The sequence below is a fragment of the Perca fluviatilis genome, unplaced genomic scaffold, assembly GCF_010015445.1.
Source record: "Perca fluviatilis unplaced genomic scaffold, GENO_Pfluv_1.0 PFLUV_unplaced_scaf_5, whole genome shotgun sequence".
Lineage (NCBI taxonomy): Eukaryota > Metazoa > Chordata > Actinopteri > Perciformes > Percidae > Perca > Perca fluviatilis.
In genome coordinates this window covers 280846-293345 of record NW_024375726.1, presented here as the reverse complement: position 1 = coordinate 293345, position 12500 = coordinate 280846, and the positions used below count along the sequence as shown (strand labels likewise).

The 12500-nt window shown below is 43.0% G+C and overlaps 1 protein-coding gene across 1 annotated transcript in view; it reads left to right on the top strand.

The window, feature by feature from the left end:
- The window catches only part of LOC120555248 (leucine-rich repeat and calponin homology domain-containing protein 1-like), a 16968-nt gene extending 5661 nt beyond the window's left edge, over window positions 1-11307 (top strand). The window contains exons 3-6 of the mRNA XM_039793929.1: window positions 261-465; window positions 4251-4321; window positions 6590-6676; window positions 11090-11307. Of these exons, the coding sequence (XP_039649863.1) occupies window positions 261-465; window positions 4251-4321; window positions 6590-6676; window positions 11090-11171 (445 nt within the window). The 3' untranslated portion in view covers window positions 11172-11307. The remainder of the gene's footprint in view (window positions 1-260; window positions 466-4250; window positions 4322-6589; window positions 6677-11089) is intronic.
- The last annotated feature ends 1193 nt before the right edge of the window (window positions 11308-12500 follow it).

Below are 12500 nucleotides of genomic sequence, written 5' to 3'. Positions count from 1 at the left end.
ACCACTAAGGTCTATATAAAAGAGACTTCAGATACAGTATTAGGGGACCACTAAGGTCTATATAAAAGAGACTTCAGATACAGTATTAGGGGACCACTAAGGTCTATATAAAAGAGACTTCAGATACAGTATTAGGGGACCACTAAGGTCTATATAAAAGAGACTTCAGATCCAGTATTAGGGGACCACTAAGGTCTATATAAAAGAGACTTCAGATACAGTATCAGGGACCACTAAGGTCTATATAAAAGAGACTTCAGATTCTTTTGCTTTCCCGGGGGAAGAGACCTGAATTACAGAGCGTTACCTTATCGGAGCCACTCTCAGCTCACGTTTCGTCCTCTCCACACAGACCCACACTTGGACTCGGTGCGTCTGATTGAGGAGAGCCCTACGGAAGCCCTGAAGGACCAGTTCAGCTACAGAGACTCCGCTCTCAGCACGCGCTTCCTCAACTACATCAAGGTAGGCCTGGGCAGCCGATCACATTTTTTTTTACAAAAACATTGCATATAATATTATATATTTAGCAAGTAAACTCTTGGTTTGTCTTTGTGTTCTGAATGGAAAAAAAAACAAAAGAAGTTCAAATGGGAAAAGTATTAACGGAAATTTCACAGTTCTGTTTCACTGGTTGTTTTTTTTTAAGTTCAATAAATGCAACATCTTTCCAAAAGTCAACGAGTAATCGTGTTAAATAATCGCAATGTTCCAGTCGAGCAGCCCTACATCAAGGCAAGGCTTCATGCTGTTTCTCTCCAAGTCAGTTTGTTATTAAAGTGCCCATATTCTGCTCATTTTCAGGCTCATAATGGTATTTAGAGGTTATATTAGAATAGGTTTACATGGTTTAATTATCAAAAAACACACAATTTTTTAGTTGTTCTGCACATTGCTGCAGCTCCTCTTTTCACCCTGTGTGTTGAGCTCTCTGTTTTAGCTACAGAGTGAGACGTCTCACTTCTGTTCCATCTTTGTTGGGAGTCGCACATGCTCAGTAGCTAGGTAAGGACTACTAGCCAGTCAGAAGCAGAGTATGAGGGCGTGTCCTGACAGTACCTAGGTAAGGACTACTAGCCAGTCAGAAGCAGAGTATGAGAGCGTGCCCTGACAGTACCTAGGTAAGGACTACTAGCCAGTCAGAAGCAGAGTATGAGGGCGTGCCCTGACAGTACCTAGGTAAGGACTACTAGCCAGTCAGAAGCAGAGTATGAGGTCCTGACAGTACCTAGGTAAGGACTACTAGCCAGTCAGAAGCAGAGTATGGGAGTGCCCTGACAGTACCTAGGTAAGGACTACTAGCCAGTCAGAAGCAGAGTATGAGGGCTGCGCCCTGACAGTACCTAGGTAAGGACTACTAGCCAGTCAGAAGCAGAGTGAGTAGAGCCCTGACAGTACCTAGGTAAGGACTACTAGCCAGTCAGAAGCAGAGTATGAGGGCGAGCCCTGACAGTACCTAGGTAAGGACTACTAGCCAGTCAGAAGCAGATATGAGGGGCGTGCCCACACAGTACCTAGGTAAGGAGGACTAGCTACGGTCAGAAGCAGAGTATGAGGGCGTGCCTGACAGTACCTAGGTAAGGACTACTAGTAGCAGTACGTAGCAAGCAGGTATGAGAGCTGCGCCTGACAGTAGCTAGGTAAGGACTACTAGCCAGTCAGACAGCAGGTATGAGGGGGCCCTGACAGTAGTAAAGACTACTAGCCAGTCAGAAGCAGAGTATGAGAGCCTGACAGTACCTAGTAAGGACTACTAGCCAGTCAGAAGCAGAGTATGAGGGCTGCCCTGACAATACCTAGGTAAGGACTACTAGCCAGTCAGAAGCAGAGTAGCGAGAGCGCCTGACAGTACCTAGTTAAGGACTACTAGCCAGTCAGAAGCAGAGTATGAGGGCGTGCCCTGACAGTACCTAGGTAAGGACTACTAGCCAGTCAGAAGCAGAGTATGAGGGCGTGCCCTGACAGTACCTAGGTAAGGACTACTAGCCAGTCAGAAGCAGAGTATGAGGGCCTGACAGTACCTAGGTAAGGACTACTAGCCAGTCAGAAGCAGAGTATGAGGGCCTGACAGTACCTAGGTAAGGACTACTAGCCAGTCAGAAGCAGAGTATGAGGGCCTGACAGTACCTAGGTAAGGACTACTAGCCAGTCAGAAGCAGAGTATGAGGGCCTGACAGTACCTAGGTAAGGACTACTAGCCAGTCAGAAGCAGAGTATGAGGGCCTGACAGTACCTAGTAAGGACTACTAGCCAGTCAGAAGCAGAGTATGAGAGCCTGACAGTAGTAAGGACTACTAGCCAGTCAGAAGCAGAATATGAGGGCCTGACAGTACCTAGGTAAGGACTACTAGCCAGTCAGAAGCAGAATATGAGGGCCTGACAGTACCTAGGTAAGGACTACTAGAGCTGTTTGGAGCAGTGTGTGAACAGTGTTTTCTGTTGGAGATGGTAAGTCCCTTTGGGGGGGACTTTTGGGCTTTTTCACTTTGTAAACCTATAACATGCACAAAAAAGATATATAACCCAATAAAGGAAAGGGGAAAAAAGCCAAAAAAGCATCATATGAGCACTTTAAAGATGAATGCAGCCTGAACATGTTCACTTGAAGAGTATAGGGTTAGACTGCTCCTTGTCTTAATGAGGCCTGAACTCTGAGACACACACACAGTCGGCCGCTGAGTCACCGTGGAGACTCAGCTGGGACCAAACATGGCCTGGACACACAGAGCCGAGGAGGAGGAGGAGGAGGAGGAGGAGGGAGGAGGAGGAGGAGGAGGAGGAGGAGGAGGAAAGTGTGATGCTGTTTAAGTAGAACTAGAGCTGCAGTGATGAAGCCTTTAGTACATTATCATTAATCAGTTGAAGCTGCCAGCGTCTGTTAGTCAACGTTAGCATTAGCACCTCTCTCTCTCTCTCTCTCTCTCTCTCTCTCTCTCTGTTCTTTCTCTAGCTCGCTCCTCCACTTTGTTTTATCTAATATTAGCATTAGCACCTCTCTCTCTCTCCTCTCTCTCTCTCTCTCTGTTCTTTCTCTAGCTCACTCCTCCACTTTGTTTTATCTAATATTAGCATTAGCACCTCTCTCTCTCTCTCTCTCTCTCTCTCTCTCTCTCTCTCTGTTCTTTCTCTAGCTCGCTCCTCCACTTTGTTTTATCTAATATTAGCATTAGCACCTCTCTCTCTCTCTCTCTCTCTCTCTCTCTCTCTCTCTGTTCTTTCTCTAGCTCGCTCCACCACTTTGTTTTATCTAATGTTAGCATTAGCACCTCTCTCTCTCTCTCTCTCTCTCTCTCTCTCTCTGTTCTTTCTCTAGCTCGCTCTCACCTACTTTTTTTTTTTTTTTAATCTAACGTTAGCATTAGCACCTCTCTCTCTCTCTCTCTCTCTCTCTCTCTCGTTCTTTCTAGCTCGCTCCACCACTTTTTAATCTAATGTTAGCATTAGCACCTCTCTCTCTCTCTCTCTCTCTGTTCTTTCTCTAGTTCGGCTCCTCCACTTTTTTTTAATCTAACGTTAGCATTAGCACCTCTCTCTCTCTCTCTCTCTCTCTCTCTCTCTGTTCTTTCTCTAGCTCGCTCCACCACTTTTTTTTAATCTAACGTTAGCATTAGCACCTCTCTCTCTCTCTCTCTCTCTCTCTGTTCTTTCTCTAGCTCGCTCCTCCATTTTTTTTATCTAACGTTAGCATTAGCACCTCTCTCTCTCTCTCTCTCTCTCTCTCTCTGTTCTTTCTCTAGCTCGCTCCACCACTGTGTTTTATCTAACGTTAGCGCCGCTCCACATAGCGCCCTAGGATCCTGTAGCAGTAGCTGTTGTCACAGCAACAAGAGACGCTCCCGGCTGCTTTTTGGAACCAAAACGCCGCCAGCTGTTCTTCTGTTTCTTTCACTACAAAAGCCTCCTGGTCGACTTTTCTTTCTTGTCCAAAAAAACAAAAACAAAAAAGACGCCAAGTGTGATCATCACCTAACCGGTCGGTCGGAGAAACGAGTGGAGGATGGAAGGATGGAAGGATGGAAGGAACTGAATAAAGGGAAAATAAAGGGAGAGAAAGTGTGTTACAGTGTGGTCATTGTTGCCTTTGTGTACCGGAGGACAACGGGAACGTCTCTGAGATCTGGCCAATGGCTGAGGAATCTGGGCCTCATGTGACCGTGTGTGTGTGTGTGTGTGTGTGTGTGTGTGTGTGTGTGTGTGTGTGTGTGTGTGTGTGTGTGTGTGTGTGTGTGTGTGTGTGTGTGTGTGTGTAGGGTCGGACAGCAGCAGACTTTGACGAGCCCCTCAGAATAGAGGAAGACTCACACTGGCCACCGGGACAAATGTAAGTTCATCTATTCGTTTTCTAGTCTGTTTTTCTCTCTACGCTACTGTCGTTTCTTCTACCGATCGACCGATGCTGGTCGTCAGGGACGATACCAGTTATTAGCAGTTAATAAAACCGATTAATATTAATAATAATAATAATAACATCTGGAGCAGAGGGACCGACTCAGAGCTGTAGCCGAACCCTTTATCGGTCACTGTAACGCTCATCAGTTTAATTTTCTATAAGCACAAACAATATATTTATATATATTTGGAATAACAGAAAAATGGGTTCCAAATATTAAATTTTTCATTTTTTTTCCCCACCATGACAAATTAAAAAATTGGATCTTTAAACTGTTTTTTTTTTCTCCAATTTTCTGTTTTTTTATTCAGAGGATCAGAAATTTAGAAAATTACAAAATTGTGTATGAGCTTTTTTATTATAATTATTATTATTATTATTTTTATTATTTTTATTATTTTTTATTTTTATTATAATTATTATTATTATAGTTTTGGGACATTGTAGGCCTTTATTTGGATAGCTTATACTTGAAAGGAAAAAAAGGGGATTGGGGGAGGGGGGGGGAGGGGGGGGGTGACATGCAGCAAAGGGCCACAGATCGGAGTCGAACCTGCGGCCGCTGCGTCAATTCAATTCAATTTTATTTATAGTATCAAATCATAACAAGAGTTATCTCTTGTCGTTAAAAAATATAACCTTTTTTTTTCAATTTTCTGTTTTTTTTATTCAGAGGATCAGAAATTTAGAAAATTACAAAATTGCATCTGAGCTCCAATCATTCATAATACTGCCATGGTAACGAGGTCACCCCTGACCCCCAAAGTCTGTCAGTTTTTAGTATTTTTTGGGTCCATATGCAGTTAATGAGCTGCCTATTCCGCAAAGTAGAGGGAGAGAATACCATGGTAGTATTATGAATAATTGGAGCTCAGACTGAATAAAAAACAGAAAATTGGATAAAACAGTTTAAAGATCCAATTTTTTTTAATTTGTCAAGGTGGAAAAAAAAACATGAAAAATTTTGGATATTTGGAACCCATTTTTCTGTTTTTCCTAACCCTTGTGTTGTCCTTCGGGACCCGAAGAGGTGCAACTGATGGTTTCGAGTGTGTGGAGGGGGCGGGGCTTAGCTAGCCGGTAACGAGGGAGACCTCGTTACCATGGCAGTATTATGAATAATTGGAGCTCAAATGCAATTTTGTAATTTTCTAAATGTCTGATCCTCTGAATAAAAAACAGAAAATTGAAAAAAAAAAAAATGGTTATATTTTTTAATTTGAATGTAATTAAATTAAATGACATTATATCTAAAAGTTTGAGTTAAAAAACAAAACAAAACAAAAAAACAGAAATTATGAATTATTTTGACTAATAGTTTGACTAAAATCTGAAAGATCAGAGGATGTTGATAATCACAGACTGGTGAATGTTAAAGTTTAGTCAGGATACGGTTTTAAAACCCATTCTTAATTTTTTTTTAAATGCTATAAAATTGAATAAAACACCCAAAATTCAATGGAAGTAATTATTAATTTTACCTGCGAAGAACGTTATGGCTTCCATATACAATGCGCACATGCATCCAAGTTATGTTTGGCCAGTTTGGATGACAGAAACCCATATTTCCGATATAATAATATAATATAATAATAATGAAAACGAGTCAAATTGGACCTGAGGACAACACAAGGGCTAATGCTAACAGATACAGATCATCTGCAAACTGCTAAAAAGAAAACAGGGCCTATAACCTTTTTTTAAATAATTTTTTGAGTCTGACCTCACAGCCGAAGAATAAATTCACATAAATACATACACAAAGAAAGCGAAAACGGAAGAAAAACTGAAGTAAAATGATGTGGATTTTAGCGTTTAAACAAGTTAAAATGTAGTCTGTGTGGTGTTGTAGTTCTTTCTTTTGTAGTCCAAATATAATTTGCTGTGTTACGACTGCAAACATCGCAGCCAACCAGCCGGACCGTGTGATTGGCTGCGAGTCTCTTTCCCGATTTGTGCCGATTTATTCTTCAGCTGTTGGGAAAAGTGCAAGTTTAGCGATACTAGAAAAAAAAACTGAATTTAGGGCTCAGTTGATGTTGTGATGAAGGGTCTTTAATTTCATTCATAAAAAAGGTCTTAAAAAAAAGTTACTTTTTACAAGTACAAGTACTTTCTTCCATCCAGGCAGTCGTGGAGTGGGTTTTAAAGCAGACTTGTAAGTTCCCTGACGGCTGGTTGTGTTTTTTGGGGTCCCAGGTCAAAGGTCACCGGCGGCGCGGAGCTGCACATGGACATGATCAACCAGCTGAAGGAGGCCGTGGAGCTGCTGCAGGACCCCAGCAGGTCAGGCTGCCCATAGCTAACCTAGACACGCACACACACACACACACACACACACACACTAACACAGACACACACACAGACACGCACACACACACACACACACACAGACTGTCCATAGCTAACCTAGACTCCACTCGTGTATAGTCTCCACCCCAAAGGCCCATTCTGAGCCCCAAAAAACCTGACAGACACACACACACACACACACACACGCACAATAACACACACACAAACTAACACAGACACACGCACACACACAGACAATACACACACACGCACACACACACACACACACACACACACACACTAAACACAAACCTGCAGCACACACACAGACACACGCACACACACACTGACACAGACATACGCACACACACAGACACACACAAACCCACGCACACACACAGACAACACATTACACACACACTGACACAGACACACACAAAACATACACACCACGCACTAACACAAACACACGCACACACACAGACACACAGACACCACCCCAAAGGCCCATTCTGAGCCCCAAAAAACCTGACAGACACACCGCTACCGCACTACACACACACACACACGCACACTAACACAACACACACGCACACACACACACGCACACACACAGACACCACCCCAAAGGCCCATTCTGAGCCCGAAAAAACCCGATGGACACACACACACACACAATAACACACACACAATAACACACACACACACGCACAATAACACACACACAGCACAATAACACCTACGCACACACACACACACACACACACCCAATAACACACACACATACAATTACACACGCACACACACAGACACCACCCCAAAAGCCCATTCTGAGCCCGACAAAACCCGACAGACACACGCACAATAACACACACACACACGCACAATAACACACACACACACACACAAACACCACGCACAATAACCACGCACAATAACACACACACACACGCACAATAACACACAGCGATAAATACTCCCCACACACCAAACCGCATACACAACACAAACACACGCACAATAACACACACACACAATAACACACACACACCAATAACACCGCATAAACAATACACCACGCTTTAATACTCGCACAATAACACACACACACACACCGCACAATACTTACCTACAATAACACACCAACACAATAACACTCGCACACACTAACAACACAAATTACACACACAATAACGCACACAATAACACACACACACACGCACAATAACACCACACTAACACAAACACACACAATAACACACACACCATAATAACACACACACACACACGCCAATACTCCTCACACAACTACACACAAACCCCATAACACAAAACACACACGCTACAATAACACACACAAACACACCCAATACTAACACCACACAATATTACAACACACGCTAACTAAACTACCACAATAACACACACACACAATAATTACACTCCCACTAACACAACCTCACAATAAACACCTACGACACAATAACACACACACACACACACACCACAATACTACCACAACACACACCACAACTAATACCACAAAACAACACCACTCATCAATAACACACCACACACACACATAACACACACACATCATAACACACACAAACACATCAATAACACACACACTATCATAACACCAATACATCTATCATACACAATACCATCAATATAACAATACAAACATAATACCATAACATCACATACACCAAACATCACAAAACTCACATACACACCCATCATCCACACACCCACATCAATAACACCTATCATAACACATAACACACATCATAATCACCATCAACACATCATAACACACATACATCACCAAACACACACACACACTTACACAACACATCATAACATCACACCAATAACACATAATAACTACACGCCACACACTACACTACACACACGCATCAATAATCACACACACACACATCAATAACACCATCAATAACCTAACCCACCATACATTCTACACAACACACACTCAATAACAAACACAACTATCACACACACCACATACATCAATACTATCATAACACACACTCATCACACATCTACACAAACACACACGCCATCAATAACACACACCATCACATCAATATCACAGCACACATCATAACATCACAATACTATTAATCAACACAAACACACGCATACCTCACAACTATCATCATCTCAAAATGACATCAAGACCTATCGCATCACATACACAAAGGCCCACATTAAACACACTTTTTTTTGGGCATTTTTCGGTCTTTATTTGATAGGACAGCTGAAGACATGAAGGGGGAGAGAGGGGGAGAGAGGGGAGAGAGGGGAGAGGGAGGGGGGGATGATAGGGTCGGAGGCTCTAACTGGGCCTGCCAAGGCCGAGGAGGAAGCCTCTTGTATATGGGCGTATGCTCTACCGACTGAGCCATCTGCTCTCTCTTTTATTTATTACCCTCAGTCAGTGTTTTCCCACACACACACACAAAATAACTCACACATCATCAATAATAACACACACAATAACAATACTACTAATATCTATCCATAATAACTCACAATAATAACACACACACAATAAAAACTACACACAATAATAACTCACACACACGCATACACAATAACTCTCACAACACACACACACATTACAATAATACACACACACACACTACATAACTCACACACATCACACACACAATAACACACACAACACAACACACACACACAAACACCATCACAATAACTCACACACACACACACTTCACACAATAACACACACAACACCATAACACACACACAACATCATACAATAACTCACACTAATAATACACACATACATACATAATACACACACACAATAATAACAACACATACGCACACAATAACTCACACACACACACACACACTAATAACACACACAATAACACACCACACAACATACACACAATAATCACACACACAATAACACACAATAACACACCACACACTAACACACTAACAATAATTCACATCACAAACACACACATAACTCATACCCCACCCCACACCAATAACACACACCTAATAAATAACTCACACAACACACACACACACATACAATAACACACACACAATAACACACAATAACACACACACACCAAAACACACATACCACACACACACAACTCCAACACACACACACACACACAATAACACACACACACACAACACACAACACACACACACAATAACTCACACACACACACACACAATAACACACACACAATAACACACACACACAATAATTCACACACACACACACACACACACACACACACACACACACACACACCAACACACACACACAACACCACACACACTCACACACAATAAACAATAACACACACACAATAACTCACACACAAACACACACACACAAAACTCCACACAATAACACCCAACACACACAAAACACACACACCACCCACACACACATAACACACACAATAACACACCAAAACATACACACATACTAACACACACAATAACACAATAATACTCAAAACAACACAACATAACCCAACACCCCTCAAACAAATAAACACAATAACTCATACACACAAATAATACACACACATACACACATACACCTAACAACTCCACACACAACACACACATAACCCAAATAACAAACTCAAACACACAAATAAATAACACACTAACTAATCAATAACAATAAACACCAAAAACCCACACATACTCCACAAACTACACACACAATAAACTCACCACATAACCAATATACACCATACTCATAAATAAAACCAACACACACAAACACTACTCATCTAAATCTCACACTACCACACATAACACAAACCTCAACATCTCACTACACACATAACCACACACATCATCATACATACACCTCATCACACATCACCTCAATTCATCACCCCCCCCCCCCCCTACATATCAAAACACAAACCATCACTCATCATCATAACCCATACACAACAATACACACACCCACTCACTCTCTCCTACCACAACCCCCCCCCCCCCAACCTATCAATCAAACACCCCCTACACCCCCCCCCCCCCTACATATCCCCACCAACCAAACCCCCCACACACCCCCTAATATAACATCCATCACCTCAACTCATCATAATATCATCACATATCCTCATCACAACTCACAAATGACAACTCAACAACATCACATCGCAATCACTCATCATGAAACATCTCTACCCATCATCAACACACACACCGTCGTCGCTGTTATCTTATCAGTATCTGCACATCTGATTTCTGCCATCCTGAATGATGTATTTGTGTGTGTGTGTGTGTGTGTGTGTGTGTGTGTGTGTGTGTGTGTGTGTGTGTGTGTGTGTGTGTGTGTGTGTGTGTGTGTGTTCTCAGAGTGAGCGCGGAGCAGGACGACCCGTCAGGAGTTCAGCTCTACCCCGTGGAGATGGTCGAAGTGGAAGAGTCCCTGAAGTAAGACTGGCTGGCGAATAGTTTTCTGTGTCTCGGTATCAGGTTAGTCTGGCGATGCCAGACCGTCCTCCACAGCGCTGCGGAGGAAGGTCTGAGCTAGTCCACACAGCATTCTGGGATGGGAGAAGAAGAGCTCTGTGTTTATTGGGCATTTCTTTAAACCAATCACAATCGTCGTGGGGGCGGGGCTAAGCTTTAGAGTCACAGTGACTCTGCTAAATAGTCTCAGGAAGGAACTAGTTTTGGTTGTGTGTGTGTGTGTGTGTGTGTGTGTGTGTGTGTGTGTGTGTGTGTGTGTGTGTGTGTCTGTGTGTATGTGTGTGTGTGTGTCCGTGTGTGTGTGTGTGTATGTGTGTGTGTGTGTATGTGTGTGTTGTGTGTGCTGTGTGTGTGTATGTTGTGGTGTCTGTGTGTGTGTGTGCTGTGTGTGTGTGTGTGATCCTTTGTTTATGTGTGTGTGTCTCTTTGTCTGTGTGTGTGTTATCTGTGTGTCTCCTTTGTCTGTGTGTGTGTCTCTGCGCCTGTGTCTATGTGTGTGTGTGTGTGTGTGTGTGTGTGTGTGTGTGTGTCTGTGTCTAGTGTGTCTCTGTGTCTATGTGTGTGTGTGTGTGTGTGTGTCTGTGTGTCTGTGTCTGTGTTGTGTGTGTGTGTGTGTGTGTGTCTCTTTGTCTATGTGTGTGTGTGTGTGTGTGTATGTGTGTATCTGTGTGTGCTCTTTGTCTGTGTGTGTGTGTGTGTGTGTGCGTGTGTCTGTGTGTGTGTGTGTGTGTGTGTGTGTGTGTGTGTCTGTGTGTGTCCTGTGCATCCATGTGTGTATGTGTGTGTGTGTGTGTGTATGTGTGTGTGTCTGTGTGTGTGTCTCTGTGTGTCTATGTGTGTGTGTATGTGTGTGTGTGTGTGTGTGTGTGTGTGTGTGTGTGTGTGTGTGTGTGTGTGTTCTCAGGAAGGAACTAGTTTTGGTGGAACATGTGGACGTTCAGAAGTAGTTTTAGTCGTGCGACAGAAAGCTCTGATTGGACAGATCAGAGCTTTCTAACAGTCTAGCTAGCTGTTAGACAGACAGGCAGACAGACAGATAGTCTAGCTAGCTGTCTGGATTTACCCTGCAGAGACCTGAGGACCAGTTAACCACAGTCCTCACAGATCAGCCGGAGGTTAGAACCCCAACACAGAGACAGAGGAAGGAGACAGGACATCTGGTGTAATTTCTGGCAGCAACAGAGCAATCCTGGAAGTAACCATTTCTCTCTCTCTCCCCCTCTCTCCCCCTCTCTCTGTCTCTCTCTCTCTCTCTCTCTGTCTCTCTCTCTCTGTCCTCTCCCTCTCTTCTTTA